The sequence below is a fragment of the Notechis scutatus genome, chromosome 3 (genome assembly GCF_049901735.1).
Source record: "Notechis scutatus isolate UNSWTSFEM ecotype Mainland chromosome 3, rNotScu1.2, whole genome shotgun sequence".
Lineage (NCBI taxonomy): Eukaryota > Metazoa > Chordata > Lepidosauria > Squamata > Elapidae > Notechis > Notechis scutatus.
Window position 1 is genome coordinate 200,011,331 of NC_142011.1, and position 20,081 is coordinate 200,031,411.

The 20,081-nt window shown below is 38.1% G+C and overlaps 1 protein-coding gene across 6 annotated transcripts in view; it reads left to right on the plus strand.

Moving 5' to 3' along the window:
• The window catches only part of PHF20L1 (PHD finger protein 20 like 1), a 55,754-nt gene extending 36,482 nt beyond the window's left edge, over positions 1–19,272 (plus strand). For 4 of the 6 annotated variants that reach the window (XM_026678534.2, XM_026678535.2, XM_087962195.1 and 1 more), the window contains 10 exons: positions 2,333–2,539; positions 3,264–3,320; positions 3,960–4,058; positions 5,501–5,665; positions 7,320–7,501; positions 9,889–9,988; positions 11,109–11,304; positions 12,112–12,478; positions 16,703–16,868; positions 17,221–19,272. In XM_026678534.2, the coding sequence (XP_026534319.1) occupies positions 2,333–2,539; positions 3,264–3,320; positions 3,960–4,058; positions 5,501–5,665; positions 7,320–7,501; positions 9,889–9,988; positions 11,109–11,304; positions 12,112–12,478; positions 16,703–16,868; positions 17,221–17,363 (1,682 nt within the window). In that variant the 3' untranslated portion in view covers positions 17,364–19,272. The remainder of the gene's footprint in view (positions 1–2,332; positions 2,540–3,263; positions 3,321–3,959; positions 4,059–5,500; positions 5,666–7,319; positions 7,502–9,888; positions 9,989–11,108; positions 11,305–12,111; positions 12,479–16,702; positions 16,869–17,220) is intronic. The other 2 variants (XM_087962193.1, XM_087962194.1) reach the window with 1 other exon arrangement.
• The last annotated feature ends 809 nt before the right edge of the window (positions 19,273–20,081 follow it).

Sequence of the window (20,081 nt, forward strand, 5' to 3'; positions counted from 1 at the left end):
TATGATAAAACATACTCAATGACCATTACTTCCCCAGTAGATGCAACATCGCATAAGTCTATAAGTAATCTTTCCTGAGGGTGATTTGAGTCTATTTTAAATAGGGAAAGGGAGCAATTAAAAAAAACAAAACTCCATTTAATAATTAAAACTGTTGCTTTGCTTTGAATGTTTTCCACTGCTTCCTCCCTTTCTTTGATTTTTTTTTTTTAAAATCAAGATCATTTTTAAATAGTTTCCTGTGTGAAATTTTGTGCACCATATTTCACTTGGGGGAAAAAATACTTTCATTTGGAGCACTGTGCAAGCGTGCTCCAAACAATTTGAAATGGGATGTTCTGCGTGCCCTTTTAAATAATAAAAACATCTTAGCTTCAGTAATTAGGGATTGTAAGGTACAGCTCTGAAGTGATTTTCATGACTGCACATGCATGAGAATTAACTGCTTTGCTTTGAGTCTCTCATAAGGCTTGAGGTCCAAATATATTTAGCAGAAGGAGCAAACCCTTTCCCACTGAAATTAATGTGATTTTGTAATATTTAATTTTGTCTGGATGAAACTGTTAACCACCATCATAATTTCTTTCTCCCCATAGGCAAATTCTAGAAGTGTGCTGAAAGAGGACAACTTACTGTCTCTATGGGGAAAGAACTTATGAATAATGGCATAAATAATAAATGTTACTTATAAATACAGATAGTCTTCGACTTAGGATCACAATTGAGCCCAAAATCTCTGTTGTTAAGTGAATTTTGACCCATTTTACGACCTTCCTTGCCACCGTTGTTAAGTGACACAGTAAAGTTGATGGTAACTTGGTTGTTTAGTGACTCTGGATTTCCCATTGACTCTGCTTGTCAAAAGGTTGCAAAAGGTTGACCTTGAGACGTAGCAATGGTCATAAGTCTGAACCAGTTGCCAAACATCTAAATTTTGATCATGTGACTATTGGGATGCTGAAAAGGTTGTAACTGAAAACGGTCATGAGTCACTTATCAGTGCCGCTGTAACTTTGAACGGCCACTAAATGAACTATTATAAGTCGAGGACTACCTGTACAAGATTACAAGATCATATATAAAAAAATAAGTAGGTATTAAACATTGCAGCAGCTCACAGCTATGCTACAAAAGACCAAATACTAAAAAACATCATAGCCAGCAATCCAGTAGTTGATTCTGCTGATATAGTTTACTCATTGCAAAAAATGACAGCTGCTTAAAACCTGAAGGTAATCACGACCAGGTTACAGCTAATAACTTGATTTGTTAAATATAGCTAAATACTGAACCAGATTGGAGGCAATTCATCAAAATTAACACTGAATGCATCAGAGCAGTAATTGAAAAGCAACAATTAAATCATCCAATATCCATAAATACAGATTTAAGTAATATAACAGTAATATCCTTATTGACAGCTAACAACGTAGACTGTCTACAGTCTGTCAGCAAAATGATTGATTAACACACACACATACACACTCTGCTTCTAGAAGCCCAGTATTCACCATACATAGTATTTTTTAAGTGTTCAAAAAAAATTTGGGTCATTTAGTCCTTGATTTGGTATTCTGGTAAAAAGGGTATGCATTGTTTTTACAACATCCTTCAGTTTTATTCAAGAGTTAAAAAGAGAGACATTATATAAGCCAACTAGATTAGATGTCTTAATACTACTCGTGGCCTTTTGTGTCAGCCCAGCTCCAGGTAATCTTATTTTCCTGTGATGATTTTCACAAGTAATTTTTTTAGTGACTGCTCCTGTGCTGTTACTCTCAAAAAACTTCCTAGTCAGTTTTATCCTTCCCACCACTTTGGTCGTTGTTTCTAAAGATGTAAATTAGAAATATTTCAAACAACAGCCTGATGATAACCCTTAAAAAGATGATAGCTAGATGAGACGTCTAGTTGTGTCTGCTTCAAAACTACATTCCAAGGTCTCTTTTTAGGTGGATCACAGCCAGTGAAGATCCTTAGATCCTTCAAAAATACCCACGGGAGACGAAGATTACTACACTTAGGGGCAAATGTCATTGCTTCATGATTCTCTAGAAAAAGCCCCCCCCCCCCTTCTCTCCAGTCATTCATGGTAAAGGGTTCTCAATTCATGCCCCAAATGAACCCAGACTCATTACTGGAGGGTAACGTATTTCCCTGTTAATACAGCACCAGAGAGGAACCGAGTACTTAACGCTTTCACAAGAAGTTACCTGTCTTAACAAGAGCTGCTGGCTAGTAAGCCAGGCCTTTGTCACACTTAGGGGTATTACTTAACAACGCCTAGAACACAATGTTCATCTGTTAATACTGCATTCTTTCTTTTGTGTAGTTCCCAATGTTGCTCATGTATCCCTTGAGAAGCATGGACTAAGTCTTCCTCTTGACTTAAGCAGTGACTTGGATGTTTCAGCCCTGTTCCCTGGGGAGCCTACCCTATATAGCAAACATCCCAGACAGGAGAAGGAAGAGAACCAGATTATTAGATGCCATCTTTCCAAAACAGGAACGGATGGCAGAATAGCTCCCGTGGTTCCAGGTAAAATGTCCGTCAACCTTTTTCAAGTGTATTAAACATGAATGTGTGTTTTGAGGGAGCTACACGTCCCTGTATATCTGTATATGCTTTGATGTGTATCTAAAAAATGCAATCTATATGCATGTTTGCAAACTTGTGCATATGTCCAGTTCATTCCCCAGACAGCAATTGGTTTGAGAGGTTATTGGTGCCAAATCCTTGTATTTTGCTCTGTAAGAAAAGGATAATTATTTTAATTTGTAATTATAATTGAGACTGGACAACTCTGTTGTAGCTAGCCTTCATCCTGCTACTGTATTCAGTTCTATGTGGAAGTGACAGTCTTTAGACTGTTTTTAATCTTTTTAGTCCTTGATTTTATGTAAATTTTCCCAGACTTAATGCACATTGGCGGTCTTTCAGGTCCAAGATGTATAGAAACATATAGATTAGGTTCACACGTAAAGGTTGATTTGGGTTTAAGATGGAGTATGATTTCACACAACTTGGTTTATATACTATATTTTATGTTTTGGCGTATTTAAACTCAAATCATGAAAGTATGCTTAATCTGTCAACCTCTTACTATGAGATAGCAAGGAATCATTGCCAATCTTTCCAGAAAGAATAATCATTGAACAGAAACTACATTTTATTTTTGGAAATAATATGGCTAAAATTTAAATTTTAGGCTAAAATATGGCTAAAATTTAAATTTGCATCTGTACCATCTTTGACTCTATAGGAACACTGAAAATTGAGAGGAAATCAAAATTGGAAGAAAGATCCACATCTTTACTTGGTATGAACATAAAATTAAGAACTTTCATGGTAATCTTTTTTATCTTTTTTGAAAAATTATCTGTATCACTTATAAATGACCTGCTTTTAATTATTGGTGGCATGATTTGATAGTTTTGTTTTTTCAAGTTATTTTTGAGGTACTAAGTCATATTTACTAAAGTGAAAAATATAAGGACTGACATTATTTTGTAATTCCAAAATTGGATCAGTTGCTAAACAGATATAATTACTACTAGTTAACAGACTTGTATTTTTTTGATGTCAAAATGCCACTGAAGTTATGTCTTTCGTATTTTCATTCACCCTGACATTCTTAAAAAGTGCCAGTTTTGTGTACTCATATATATGCTAAAAGAAAAAATGAAGAAACCACATTAGAGTTTAGTGCTATATATATTGGGGTATTTTCATACTTGATTATATTTTACTGCACTATAAATCTTAGTTCCTAGTTTAAAATTGGTCCTTTCACATTTCACTTCTTTTCCCAGTGTCTCCACTGCTTAAATCCACTTTTATCCAGTTGATCAATTTGTTTTCTTTTTTTTCCCCAGGCAGGATATTGATACTAGATGACAATTATTTTAAGTGAGCTGGGTTCTTTTAAATTAAAACCAATATTTCATTTGCAACGCAGGTAAAAAGAAGGAGAAGGAGAGAACAGAGAAGAAGGAAAAAGAGCTGAAGTCAAAACAGAAGAAGAAGAAAAAGAAAAAAAAGAAATCGAAACAGCATGGTATACCCAACATATAAACAAATGAACAAAAAGTGCTCCCGTGGTTTCTCATTTGGTGATGCGTTAGATTTTAAAGCAGGTGCTCATAAAATCCCCCAAACGTTGCTTTAAAATGTTTGTTGGCTCTCCTCCAGTTTCAACCTGCTAACTAGTTTTACCTGTCTTCTAGTGTGCACCTTGTGCTTTTTCTTTGACATTTCTTCTCTGAACAGCAATGGGTGCTCCAGTTCATCCCTGCTAAGTCTTCCATGTATTTGATGGTTATCGGAAAGGCTTGAGACCATTTTCTGGGCACTCATAAAAGTGAAAGAATGTATGATTTACTTGACTGGTTTTGCAGTATGTCAAGGGTCTCTTGTGCTTCTCTCCTGAAATCCGGATATTTATTATATCCCAACGTTCTCTTGACATCTACTCTGATTCTAAGAAGCTTATAACATATAAACTTGGAAGAGCAAGATGGCCGTTGGCATATCCCAGAGGTCTGTTGTTATTTGAAAAGCTTGAACAGGGAAGTGAGAACTGATTCAAACTTCCACCCTTCATTAGTTCTTTGAATATAATCACAAGACAGGCTAAACTATGATTTGATGAGACCTGGTATGTCTTTAGTACGTGAGCCATAGTTTAAAAGGTGCTTCGGCCAGAACTTCAGTTGTTACCCATGGTTTGTAGAATATTTTCATATTTAGAAAATGAAGAACTGAAGAAAGATTCTCTTGCAGTTGTGTACAGTCAGGAAATTAGAACACCCAAAGAAGAGGAAACCCAAACTCTCCATGAATGGTGGTCCTGATTGTGGACCACTACAGATTTTGACACTATTTTTCAGTACAATTTTGGAGAGGGAGGGAAGGAAGGAAAGAAAGGAAAGAGAGAGAGAGAAGGAAAGAAAGAAAGGTCACCTATTGCCAAGATGGCAGGATATTGGCCACCAGGAAGGAAGAAGAAGCTATGGCTGATAGGATCCAATCTGGGTCTGTCACCGGGACCAGAAGTTTTATCTTCCAAGCTTTCAGATTAGTGCTGGAGCCCATCTTTAGGGAACTCCTCTCTAACCTAGATGAGATGGGGTTCAGCATGAATCCGAAAGCTCAGAAGACTAAACCTCTTCTCCCGGTGACCGGCCCAGATTAGATCCTGCAATATTATCCTGAGACATGTATATTCGTCTTCATTCTATGGCTGATAATTGTTTACTGTTCAAATATAAGGCCAAGATTCGGGCCACGTTTGATTTAGCCTATCATGATCTGGGTTTGCCAGTCAGTGGGAAGTTAGCTGACTTCCTGCCCTATATTTTTCTCGATAAATCACTTCATAAGCCAACCGATGCAATATCTCAGGCGTTTGAACGTTCAGGATTAAAACATTTAAAGTTGCATTTTTGTTCCGTTCCCTATATCCTCCTACAGCTGCACCCCTGTGATTTTCTTTTTCAGATTACTCCGACTTCGAGGATAGCTCCCTTGACTACTTCGATGGGTGCTCCTCCCCCTTCACTAGGTCTTCTGGCAGCTCGCTGACTCTCCGCAGCACCACAACGGAGAAGAGCACATCCTATCAGTACCCAAGGGCTATTTTGTCTGTCGATCTCAGCGGGGAAAGTAGGTCTGCGTTGCTCTGCGATACTCTTTCCCGTTTTTCCTGTTAATGTAATGATTCCACTTGCACAGAATTGTTTCCAAGGTACATCGCCCTTCATGCAGACTTTGTTCCTCCAAACGAATAACACATCGTTACTTCCTTTCCCCCTCCAAATTTTATTGATTTTTTAATTAATTACATTTCTTAGTGATTAAAAAACATCATGTTGTCTGGGTATTTAAGTTGCTTAACAATTCTGATTACATTCTTAATCTTTACCCCGTTTTTCCCCCACCCCTGATAAAATAGATCCCATATTTGATAGTATTCTGTGTCTTCTTTCTGCTTAATTTTCAATGTCAATCTTTCCATTTCTACACAATTTAGTATCTTCTTAATTAACTCTTCATCTTGCGGTGTTTCTTCATGTTTACAATATTGTGCGAATATAATCCTTGCTGCTGTTACAACATGTAAGACTAAATACACACTTTTCTTACCTAATTTTTCTGATATTATGCCTAATAAAAACAGTTCAGGTTTAAGATCTACATGTATCATCTTTTCTAGCCACCTGTGTATCTTTGCCCCATTTTTTTTGTTTTAACACAAGTCCACCACATGATAAAATGTGCCTGTCTTTTGATGACACATTTCCAACATTTGCTAGACATATTTTTAAACATTTTAGCTAACAGCAAGTGGTAAATGCCATCTATAAAGCATTTTATATAGATTTTCTTTATAAGAAGTTGCTATTGTTAATCTATAGTTCCTTTGCCAGAAATTTTGCCATTTCTCTAGTTCTATATTACAACCAAAGTTTTTTTTCCCAAAGTACCATTATGTCTTTTATTTGTTCATCCTACATTGTTAAATTTAACAAAAAGTTATATACCTACTTAATTAATTTTTCATCAGAATTCAACAGTACCTTATCAAAAGACGTTTGTCCCTTATAAAAACCATACTTTATGGTTTTATGGCATCATTACTTTCTGAAAGGTTTCCATGTTCCTAGTTACTGTGAATAGATTTCCCCTTCTTTAATATTTGTTTTAACAGATTTTTATTTATTTATTTATGTGGTTGCTAAAATTCAACAGTGGCTTGATGGCACTTAATCAAAATACGCTTGTTTAGAAGTTTTGGTTTTAACATGTGCCATCAAGTAGACATTTTTCCATTGTTCGGCGCTAAGTTGCAGAAGCTCATCGAATGAATCCAGTGTCATACTGATCACATGGTTTTTGAACACCATCTGTAATGCAGGTAGTCCTTCTTTAGGCATCACAATTAGGGCAAATGGCTGTCCAGTCTCTTCTTGAAAGCTTCCAGTGATGGAGCACCCACAACTTCTGGAGGCGAGTCATTCTAATGATTCTGGAAGCAAGTTGTTCCACTAATGAATTGTTCTAATGGTCAGGAAATTTCTCCTTAGTTCCAGATTGCTTCTCTCCTTAGTTAGTTCCATCCATTGCTTCTTGTCCTGCCTACTTTGGAGAACAGGTTGTCCCTTTCTTCCTCATGAGACCCTCTCAAATATTGGAAGACTGCTCTCATGTCACCCCCTAATCTTTCTTTTATGTTATATATATTTTTTTTTTTGGTAAAGACCTTATTTATATTTTTTTAATACCTGTTCATCCAAATCCCCTCCAAATCATCTCGCAGACCTTTCTGATATGGAGTTTTTGGATGACTCTTCCACCGAAAGCTTGCTGTTGAGTGGTGATGAATATAATCAGGATTTTGATTCGACCAATTTTGAAGAGTCCCAAGACGAAGAGGACGCTCTGAACGAAATAGTCAGGTGCATCTGCGAAATGGATGAGGAAAAAGGCTTCATGATTCAGGTAAGAACTGTTTGCTATCAAATTTTCATTGTAAACCCAGGTTCTCCGTTGTCACTAGGCCAGAGTAATTTATAGCATTCTGTCCTTGTTGGTAGGATGAATTCCAGACTGGATCGATCCAGCGGATTTCCAGTCTGCTCACAGATCTTATTGCTAAAACACTCGTGGTTCAGACCATGACTGCAAAATGAATTTGTTTGCTTGTTACTGTGAGGTTAGGGAAGCCAAATCTTTTCATTCGTGCATATAATTAATGTTATAAAATATGAGATAGTTGATCAGGAAGATCAGAATTGCAAGGTTTAATTTATGTTAAGATAGCCTTACAAAATAATCTGGGCAGGTAGCACAACCAGCCGGATTAATTCTACCTTGTTCTAAAGTTGCATTAACATAAACTTGCAAGTTTAAGAAAGTGTTTTTCTTCCCTGTCACCTTTACATTGTGAGGCTTCTGATCTGAATAAATAAACAAACCTTTACATTCCAAGAACTTTGAAATGGTGGCTTCTGAGACATTTGCCACATCCCCCTAACATCTCGGGATCTTATTTGACTCTTTCCTTCGCTGTGGCTCTTCTACCAATCTTCTATGCTCATCACCATTATATTGCCTGACAATCATTGAGATAAGGCCAATGTCAACTCATAAACATTTCTATGCCAGTTTTATAGTTGCCAACAGAAAGCGGGGAGGGGGAAAGGAGTTTGAAAAAGCAGTGCAGCAGTTTGGAATCGAAAGTGCATTCCATTCATAACTTGCAGAGATTGTAACTAGGCGACCTGAGTTTCTGTAAGGGCAAACCTCTAATTGGAGAACATGATTGATGACTCCTTTTGTTGGAGAATATGAGCTATGATGCACTCAAAGGGGTGGAGGGAAAACCAGGGTCAAGGGTGACAGTGAATTACGTGTCTCAGAATCGGCTTCAACCAGGTCCTGCCGATATGTTCGCTCCTAATAAATTCATTATAGGTTTTGAAGTTTGGCTCGAGGCTCATGATTTAATTCGGGCAACTGCCTGAATCCTGACAGCAAGCCGATTCTTGCTTCTTATACTGGTTGTCTGGGAATTAATCGCCCCATTTTGAAGTTCCGACAGCTGTTCCCTCCCCATGGACATGTGAACGCATTTTGAATGCTTGACAACCAAACCGCATTCACGACCGTTTGCAGAGTCCTATATTCACATGACTCCGATTTATATATATTTTTTTCTCAAGAAACTGGCATTAATTTGCGCTTTCTGGCAAAAAAAAGTCCATGCAGTACAATGGATTCACATAATGACATGGCGGTTACACAGTGATCATAACAAAAGTAATTAAATCAGGCAGACCACTATGACTTATGACTGTAATTCTGGGATCAATTATGGTTGTTAGCCAAGGACTACCTGTCATGGTAAGAAACTGAGAAGTTTCCCAGATATTTTTTTAAAGAAAATATTAGATTATTTCCCATTTGTTGATTCTACCTAATGATTCTTGCAGGCTTTGCCACATTTATTGCTTACCAAATTATCTGCAAATATCAGGTGAGACAAGTTACTCAACTGAGTTGTTTTTACTGTTAAACAACTACCTAGTCAAAAGGTGGACTTAAATTTTAAGAAAGCAAAAAAGATGCAATGCAGCCCTGTAGTAGTGGATCTTAAAAGTAATTATGTTGTTTTATTTGAAGCTACAGGAAGAAACTTAATTCGATTTTGGCCTCTGTATTAGATAGAATCACTCAATGTACAGAAAGTCCTCAACTTACGGATTGGGACCAGAATTTCAGTTGTAAGATAATAGGATCATAAGCAGAGTCACTATGTCACTGTACTTAAATTTTTTTGATTACTTTTATGGCAGTCATGAAATAAGCTACTATGGCTGTTAAGTGAATTATGTGGTCAGATACAGCTTCCCCAATAGATGCTCTTTTTTTTTTTTTGCCAGAAACCGGCAAAAAATGTTTCAAACCACATTTTCATAACCCAGGGGTCCCCAAACTTGGCAACTTTAAGACTTGTGGACTTCAACTCCCAGAATTCTGGGAGCTGAAGTCCATTAGTCTTAAAGTTGCCAAGTTTGGAGACCTCTGACATAACCGCAGGACTATGCAGCTGGTCAGCCACCCAACTTGCATACAGGTGACCATAAAGGATGTGCAGCAGTCATAAGTTTGAATACAGGCCATAAAGTGCTTTTTCCAAGACCGTCATAGCTTTGAACCGTGGTTCAATAAATGGCCATAAGCTGTAGAGTATCTGCACTAAAAGAGCACTTGCCAGTAAGAGCTACAATTTGAATGTGCACGATGACGTTACATCTTAATTGATGCTTGATTATATCTTCCATCTCCTGCATTTACTTTTCTGCTTGTTTTTATTACTCCCACAGTGTGAAGAGTGCTTGTGTTGGCAACACAGTGCGTGTATGGGATTGTTGGAAGACAGCATTCCCGAGCAATATACCTGCTACATTTGCAGGGATCCACCTGGTAAGAATACATTTTCAAGATCTTTTCAAACTCATTTCCAAGCTCTGCATTTCATGTTAATATTAGTGTTAAGATCACTGTCTACTTCTGTAATGCACTTAGGGAATGCTTAGACAATCAAGCCTACTTTTTATTATTGTTTTTCCGGTGCACTTGCAAAATAGGTTGGCAACTCATGTACAACCTTTCCCTACTCTTACTAGCCTAATATGCCTCTAATGACTGTATCCTGCCACCAGGTGCCAATAAGATCGTGTTTGTATTCTTGGGGTGTTTATAATTCACAATGTAATTTGGAGATTAGTCAAAGTTTTAAAACATAACTATGCCACTGAAATGGAATAAATGTGCAGCAGTAATAACTTTGATTTCCCATACCCTCTGGAATCCTAGGTGGAAAATATTTGACTTTTTAAAATGTGGAGGCACCATCTGAAGTCATCAGAAGCAGTGGTCCCTATATACAATTTTGTTAAAAGGGTGCCACTGATAATAAATACATGCTGGTTGCCAAGCACCCATACATTGATCGTGTGATTGTGGGGGTGCTGCAATGGTCATAAGTGTGAGAACTGGTCATAAGTCACTTTTCACTGCCATTGTAACTTTGGATGGTCATTAAATCAATGGTTGCAAGTTGAAGACTACCCTGTATCTGTTTTTGAAAGAACAGACTTCTTAAACATCAGTACATGTTTTGTGTACTCTGTGTGTTTGTGTGTGTGTGTGTGTGTGTATGTTCTACATTGTATGTGTATATATTCTTTATAGTGAACCCTTTTGTCCAAAATTTATGGTTATAATGCTTTGAATATTATTCTGGTGCTATTCTGTTGTGACGTCCACTCCTGTCTTTCTATATAGGGAACTCATCTGGATTTAAAACATTGAATCAATGTATTATGAATGTGTGAGTGGACTTCTGGGTGTTTTAAATCCTGATAAACAGAGAACATTCCATTGTTTTAACAGCTTTTGACAGTTTGTTAAATAAATGCTTACTTCCCACTTGTATATTTTTCCTACTGAAATTTGATCACTTTTGATTATAATTGGTCAAGAATAACTTTCTGGGAATTTTGGTAATATAATAAAAGTCACACTTTCATGTTTTCTCCAGGTCAGAGATGGAGCGCCAAATATCTCTGTGACAAAGACTGGTTGAATAATGGCCACATGTGTGGCTTGTCATTCTTAAAAGAGAATTATTCTCATTTAAATGCCAAAAAGATTGTGTCAACGCATCGCCTTCTGGCGGACGTCTATGGTGTTACAGAAATATTACATGGACTACAGCTGAAGATTGGAATACTAAAGTAAGCGTATCCTGTGGTTCTGTAATTTCTATGTAATTTTGAGGATTACTTATACATTGATATTGCAGAGGATTTCCCTCTCAATCAATTATTTCTATTAATGATATGAAGTATCCAATCTGATACTTTAGATCAGTGTTTTTCAATCTTAGTAGCTTTGACACGTGTGGACTTCAACTCTCAGAATTCTCCAGCCAGCATGGGGAATTAAAATTGCCAAGGTTGAAAAACACTGCTTCAGATGTTTCCTCAGGGAAACCCCTCATTGTAATCAACATTTCATTTTTTTTAAATGAAATCTTAAACCATTTTTTTTTTTTTTTGGCTTCCTTTCTAGTAAGACACTGTCAGGATTCCGGCAGTTACTCCAATTAAATCATGAGCCTCGAGCCACACTCCCAAAACTAAAAAGGTTTTATTAGAAGTTAACATTCCGGCATTAGCCTGGGCGTAGCCGACTCAGATACGTAATTCACTGTCACCCTTGATCCTGCTTCCCCACCCCACCCCTCTGGTTGTATCATCCAACAAAACACGTCCATAGCCAAGAGTCATCAATCATGCTGTCCAATTAGATTTTTGCGATTCAGAAGCTTCAGTCATCTAATCAGTCTCTGAAGAAAATATGAATGGAATGTGCTTTCGATTCCACACTGCTGCCTGCTCTTTGAAAACCTTCCCCTTTTTTCTGTTGACAACTATAAAATGTGTATGCAAAATGTTTTATGAGTTGACACACTGCTTACGTGACTTGATCCTTTTATTAGTTTCACCCGCATTAACCTTCTTCTTCTTTTTTTACCTCAGAAACAAGTATCACCCTGATCTTCATCTCTGGGCTTGCACCGGTGTGCGGAAGGATCACGACCAAATCACTGTTGGAATAGAAAGAAGGGTTGTAACTGTGCCTGAAGCCGTTAACCCTTCGGGAAGGACGTGTCATAGTCAAAATCATAAAGAGCCCCCTCGCTTAGCTCCAAAGATGGAAGAAACCTACATCAGAAGTGAACACAGTTACCAGAAACCAGGTTTTGGTCAGGATTGCAAACCGGTGGTTGATCCCACCAGCTCGGAGGATGACGATGCCAGTAGTTTTGAACAGAACCAGGAGCGTCTCTTAGAAGAGAAAAACTGTTTACAACATTCATCTACAGAAGATGGTTTGGGCCATCAGGTAAATCAACCTGTTCATCTGTGGCACCTTTTAGGATTACGAAGACAAAAAAAAACCAAGAGTCTTCTAACCCAGGAGAACATTCTGTGTGCCATGGCATTATCAGGCAAATGAAGCATATTATGGGATTTGCGTCATTTATGTGATAATGCTGTGACAAAACGACATCGCTCTCCATGTTCCCCTTGCCTTCGATCACTTAAATGTCAACAAACACGTTCATGCATCTGATAAACGGAACTTGAGTCTATGTAGGTTTATAAAATTATATATTAATATTTTTGAGAGGTCCTTAGTGCTCTCTTGAATTTGGTTGTTTTCTTGCAGACGTTTCATAACCCAAATTAAGTAATATCACTGCTATTTTTTGTTGTTGTTTTTACTGTAACACACTAGTTGCATGAAATACGCTGATAGGCAAAAAGACCTTGGAAAGAAGAAGTGAAATGATAACAAGATAAATTAGAAATTGTGTTGGGCAGAGAAATGTGCTCAATGTAGCTAGATGTGAGAAAATCCCTTCATTTTGGAAGCATTTATGAACAAGATTAGAAATTCCTCGTCTTGAAAGGTTGGAGGAAGAGTTTAAGGGTGCTTCTGGTTTGTCCTCTGGGGAAGAACTATGCAAGAAAAGAGATTGTGTCACTCCTGGGCAAAAGGAAAAGGCCAAATAGGGCAACTTAGCCTGTAAGGTAGTCCTTGACTTACAACCATTCTTTCAAGTGACCATTTGATGTTACAACGGCACTGAAAAAAGTGATTTATGATCGTTTTCACTCTTATTATTGCAGCATACCCACAGTCATATCATCAAAATTCAGATGTTTGGCAACTGCCAGGTGTTTGTGGCAGTGTCCTGAGGTCATGTGATCATCTTTTGCGACCTTCCAACAAACAAAGTCAATGGGGAAGCCAGATTCACTCAACAACCGTGTTACTAACTTAACAAGTGCAGTGATTCACTTAACAATTGTAGCAAGAAAGGTCATAGAATGGAGCATATTTCTCTTAAGGTTAGGGTCTTGTCTTGGTTAGCAACATAAATGTTGGGTTCAGTTGTGTTCATAAGTCGAGGACTATGCATATTCTTGTGCTTTGTTTCTGTGTTGACCATCAGAGGCAAAAGTGCCTCTAGACTCCAGTTATGGCTACTCCAAAGTAAGTAAGTAGAAATAGACTTATCCAAAGAATCCTTTCCTGCTAGAGATCTGAACTGAAAAATGATCAAACTTTGGGATAACTTATTTTTTAACATTTTTATGGTAGAAGCAGAAGCCTATTAGAGGTTTGGCTCTGTCCCATAATAAAGTTCATCAGTATTTCTAGGTCAGTTACCCATAAATCTTTTCTAAGAGTTCCTTCCTTCAAGGAGGAATCAGAAAAAGAGGAATGCATTTCAGAGGTCTTCTAGCTGGACCATTCCTTTTATCTCCATGGTTTTCAAATTTTCATGCACGTATCCTTCTTCGTTTATTCCAATGTCACGGTGGTCATCATGCCAGGATAAAGGAGATGGAGAGTTTGTTTGTTTTGCTTTACTGCAGACTTTCATCAATTCACGGCAGTATTCTGACATAGCTACCTTTTACTTTTCTACCTGATTCACTTTGTGCCCCATGTATTTTCGTTGTTCCTCTTGCTTTCATTCTGCTCTACAAAGTCCTCTTTGCGTGTTCTTTTTGATCATAAAGGATACACATTTGTAGTCATATCTGTGTGTCCAGTGTAAACGTACATCCTAAGTGTTTTTCTTCCCTCTCAATCCATCCAGACAACTGGTGGGAGCAAGTTATGTTGTGGAATTGGTACAAACAAGCCTTCTTCTATTCACGAATCTGGCCTTTGGATGGAAGGAGAGAGAGAGAGAGACAAAGAGTCAAAGAATGATTGATGCTCTTTCTACATTTGATTGGGCATTACAGAATTTAGTGCAATGCTTGAGCATTGCTATGCATTTTGAGCCATCAATTTTTATATAACTTAGAAGGTTGAGAGGGACCACTTCATGAACCTTGACAATCAAGCTGCTCCCATTGTGTTGTTTCCACATGATTGGATATCTGAATTGGCAAAACCTTGGCTGGATTTCTTATTTCTGCTACTGGGTCACTGATATGTGAAGAGCCACTACAGTCAGCAAGAAATTCCTGTGGCTAATATTTCTGAATAACAGGAACTGTGCAAAAACCATTTTCTTCTGCCGTTTTATCGGCATAAAGGTAGCGGCTTTAAAAAAGGGCAAAAAAATTCTCCATACATGTAGTAAACTTTAAATAGCCAGTTGGTTTTCAGTTAAGCATCTGCATGTCTTCGGGAAATATTATAATTGGTGGTGGATTCATTTTTCCTAGAATATATTTTGGTTGTCAACCCCATTTGCTGAGAAATCCCCAGGGTCTTGAATCTTATGATTTCTATCAAGTACTATAGGTAGTGTTGTGGTTCGCTGGCAGCAGGTGTGGACAGCAGAGGTCTCTGATAGTGAAGACTCGGACGAGGGGCCTGCGAGTGATGCAGGGATGGGGCCAGGACTATCGGAGAGTGGGGTGATGGCCTCCCATAAGGGATAAAAACCAGCCCTCGGGGATGTGTTCTTTGCAGGAAGCAAAGAAGTTCTTTAGACTCAGAGTCCCTGTTGAAGCCCTCCTTACCTCGGTTTGTTTTTGAAGCTTCTGTCAGTGGATATTTAATCAGTAATTAATCTTCTGTTCTTGGCAGCCTTTTGCAACCTTGAAAGGGCTTGCTTTTGATATTGATATTAGATTTTGACTTTGATACTAGATTTAAATGTCTCTTGGCTGGGAATGCACTGAATTCCCAGCGCCACATTAAAAAAGGTTTGCTTTTATACACAGTTTGTGTTTGTTTAATTTGAACAAGCCTTGGGTCAGAACAGGTAGTCTTCAACTTATGACCACAATTGAATCCAAAATTTCCATTGCTAACCAAAGGCAGTTGTTAAAGTGATTTTTTACCCCATTGTATGACCTTTCTTGCCCCAGTTGTTAAGCGAACCACAGCAGTTGTTAAGTTAGTAACATAGTCGTTAAATGAATCTGGCTTCCCAATTGACTTTGCTTGTCAAAAGGTGGGGAAAATGTTCCGAGGGTGTGTCCCCCCTCCCCCCCCCAAAAAAAAGACAACTGGATTTTCTTGTGTTTTTTCCCTTGAAAATGTTTCACTTCTCAACCAAGGAGATTTTTTCATTCTTTAGTTCTAACTGAAGCTTCTAGTGTCTTCTAGGTGAAGAAGCTGCTTAGATGAAAAGCGACACGTTTTGAAAGGGGGAGCGGGGAGACACTAAAATAGTCCAGCTGCCTTTTGGAAAAAGCACCTATGGGAGAACCATGACCTGGATGACTGAGAATCTCCATTGATAGTCACAAAAGAGTGACCGGGACATTGAAACCGTCATAAATACATGCCAGTTGCCATGTGCCTGAATTTTGATCACATGACTATGGGGCTGCTGCAAAAGTTATAAGTGTGAAAAACAATCATAATGTATCACTATTGTATGTACACTGAGAGCTTCCGAACAGAAGACATTCCTTGTGTTGTCTAATCATACTTGGCCAATAAAGAATTCTATTCCTATTCTACTCTACCATTTTCTACTCTATTCTCTTCTCTACTCTATTCTACTCATTTTCTACTCTGTTCTTTATTTTACTTCTATTCTGTTCTATTCTATTCATTTTCTATTCTACTCTTCTCTACTGTTCTATTTTACTCTACTTCTATTCTCTTCTATTCATTTTCTACTCTACTCTTCTCTACTTTGCTTCTGCTCTGTTTTACTCTACTTCTATTCTATTCTATTTTTCTACTCTACTTCTGTTCTCTTCTATTCATTTTCTACTCTATTTCTGCTCTATTTTACTCTACTTCTATTCATTTTCTACTCTATTCTTCCCTACTCTACTTCTGTTCTATTCTGTTCTGTTCTATTCACTTTTTGCAAGTCCGTTGTAACTTCAAACGTTCTCTAAACCAATGGTTGTAAGCTGAAGACTTCCTGTACCATGTTTTATCATTTTCATTATGAAAACCGTTAACTGATTCTCTTTGCAATGGAGGAATTGCCTTAGTTGACCCCACCGTTTCTGCTGAGTCATTGAGAAGCAGCCAATCTATTTCATCCCGCTGCAAAGGCCACTTGAGGGTCACCGATGTTGTGGAACTGTTTTGATAACCTGGTTTTCTCTTGCGGTCACTGCACAGAGGCATTCAGCTGAAGGGAACACTGTGTTTGTATTCAACGAAAAAAGAGGAGCTGAGGAACACGTGGACGCTCGTCTTCAGTGGCAGCTAAACCTCCTTTCCCACATAGAAAATGTGCAGAACGAAGTCACTACTAGAATGGACGTGATTGAGAAGGAAGTCGATGGTAACTATTTAAAGGCTGAGCTAGAGCCAAAAAACTACTAGCACATATATGCGAGGGGAACCTTTACCTTTACCTATGTATTGTTAAGCAAACTAAATACCTAGGCAACCCAATGTTCATTAAGCATTAATAAATGTAATTAGTAATAATAATAAAAAAGAAAATGGACAGGACTCACTTAACTACCTTGCTTAACGAAAGAAATGCTGGCTTCAGTTGCTGTCATAAGTCAAGGACTATACTCTGTCTCAATGATTCTAAGTCCTGGAGTAGATCAAGAGATCACCATGCGTAATAGGCTTTTCATAACATCTCTCTCTCTCTCTCTCTCTCTCTTTTTTTTTAAATACAGTTTTAGAAAGCTGGCTTGATTTCACCGGAGAATTGGAGCCCCCCGACCCCCTTGCCCGTCTGCCTCAGCTCAAGCGCCGCATCAAACAACTCATCTCCGACATGAGCAAAGTCCAACAAATTGCCACCCTCTGCTCTGTATGACAAAAGGAAAGACGAAGGAATGCACACAGGCAGCTCGGGCTCCGACGATGGGTTTCTTCTGATTGACAAAAAGACTCACAAAAGGGGTACTTTTTTTTTTTTTTTACAAAACACATAACACAAAAAACCAGAACGCTGTTCCTTACTCTCTGCCCTCAATTCTCTCAATAGGTTGAAAACGGCGGATGGTATGATAGGGTTAAGGGGGGAAAAAATCTTCCGCCATAAAGGAAAGATTCGTTACTGGTTTGGTCTGAAAAGCAGGGAAATAAAAGAAAGTTGTGTCTTTCTTTCCACCTATGAGGGTTCAGGAAACCTCAAAACCCAGGCATGTTTTCCTACCTTTTCACGTGTAATATCTCCCGGAAGAAGCCCACAAAATTGTTAAAAACATTATTGCAAAAGTAAGCCACCGGCCAAAGCAATCTGCATTTGGAAGATGGAACAAGTTTTTACGCAACTTGAGTCTGGACAGTGGAAGAAGGAGATTGGGTCCCAGTTGGTCATTTGAAGATTGAACAAAGGCCTGTTTTCCGTAGTAATATAGAGATCCAGGAAAATGAAAACAAAAAAAAAAATTTAAATTCTAGCTTTTCTTTTCAGGAGAAACTGTTGTTTTTTTAATGGTAGCCTCTCTATGAATATTTTTTTAAGCCGAGCCTTCCTTGCATATTGAATCTAATGCTCCGTTTTTAGAAACCAAACTGGGAAAGTCATGGTCAAAAGTGCCAAAAAAAAAAAAGTTTTAAAAAACAACATTGAAACTGGAGTGTCATTTGAAGGGGGGCTTCCCTTCCCCATCTCCCCCCCAACTTCTCATATCGAGTCCTCCATATTGCCAGCATCAACCAGGATTTCTTCAAATCCATATTTGGGCAAGCTACAATTAAAAGTATTGAGGGATATTGTGTCTATAACGGCTGGGTCTGGTCTGCAATACCCACTTTCCTCAGCTGGCTTGAGGAATCCAGAGAACCTCCAAAACACTGGTGACTGGCTATGAAATGGGTCCATTCCCAACCTTTTTACTCTCTGTAACATGAAATGAAAGGAAGTATGAAATGTGAAAGTTGATGCTGTTTTATTCCAGGGAGATAAACCTATGCACGCCAAAAATCTTGGAATAGTTGAGCAATTTGTAAAACATGGCATGGTCTGTATAGTTTCAATCCCAAATATAAGTTAGGAGCTCCCCTTCTCAAAGGGGTATGGTGCAAATACATTGCCTGTTAAAGGCATTCACTTATGATTTGGCAAATTGTTAACGAAACCAAAGCCTGCCTAGTTAGCTGGGTTTTTTAAATAAAATTCTGGGCCAAGTCCAGTTACTTTTAGTTTTATCTGCATTATCGCTGCAGCCAGTGCTATAGTACACCTCTCGAGGTATGCACATATGTCCTTGTGTGCGTGCATATGTGTGTATACATATACACGCATATATTGTGTATGGGCGTGCTCATACACAGGTTGCATTCTAGAGACATATTTATAAGTCTAGTTTTCTTACGATAAAAAGAACCTTGGTGACAAAATAATTAAAATGTTACCTTTTAATGAGCTGTTTCTTAAAAAGGGGAGATGGAGAGAGAGAGATGATTAAAAATAACAATATGTACAGAAATTTGTAAAAATAAAATACTATTTTAAAAGAAATACTAATTCTTCAAGAGAGGCTGCATTATTGAGGGTAGCAAGGGAATATCGAGCCTAAGGCCTCCCAGACTGTTTCAGTGCTGGCAATATGTATAAAAGTGTGAGAACTGCATACATGAAGGACAATAAACTTGAACCTCCACAGGATAAGAGTACAAGCCACTGTACATTAAAATGTATTTAAATTTGCAAATACACTGTCTATATGTAAGGTACTGTATGTAAAGCTGTTTATTAAACTATTCTGCATACCGCACCCTCTTTCTGTCTCGTCAATTTGCTTTTTGGAGTGTTGAATAAATCCTGAGCATTTCAACAGGGGCTTTGGGCAGACGTGCTGCCAATGAGGGCATTGAAGACCACCGTGTGGGGTTTTGGTGGGAAGCAAGAATACACCACAGCAATTAGGCACTTGGATTAAAGTCCTCAGCATGTGACTGTAATGTAAGTTTGCCCATTACCGCAGTGGTGGGATTCAAATTTTTTTACTACCAGTTCGGTGGGCGTGGCAGGGAAGTCTCCAGTCAGAGGTGGTATTTGCTGGTTCTCCGAACTACTCAAAATTTCCGTTACCGGTTCTCCAGAACTGGTCAGAACCTGCTGAATACTATCTCTGCATTCCCGTCCCAAAATGGTCCTTTGTCCAACCCGATTTTACAGCATTTTTTTCAGTTTAATATTTTATTGAGTTATAAAATATTGCAAAAAATAAATACAAAAGTAAATGGAAAAGCAGTGGGGAGGAAGAGGGGGAAGAGAAGTGAGGAAGAACAAGAAAAAAGAAAGGAAAAGAAACATTGACTTCCGACTTTTCTCTGTTGCAGTAAAATAAGGCATCAACATCAAATCACAACTTTTTGCTTTTTTTTTTCCATTATAATCTTGAGCAAGCCATTTCTGTAAAGATCTATCAATCTACTCGGTAAAACCCAAAATCAAAGTTGCATTCTTTTCCACTTCAAGCACAAAGTTCAGAAGCGGTTTCCAAGTGGAAACAAAAGTATTTATATTCTTTTTTTTAAATCAAGAGTAGTCCATTTTGCCATTTTAGGCAACTCCCGTCAA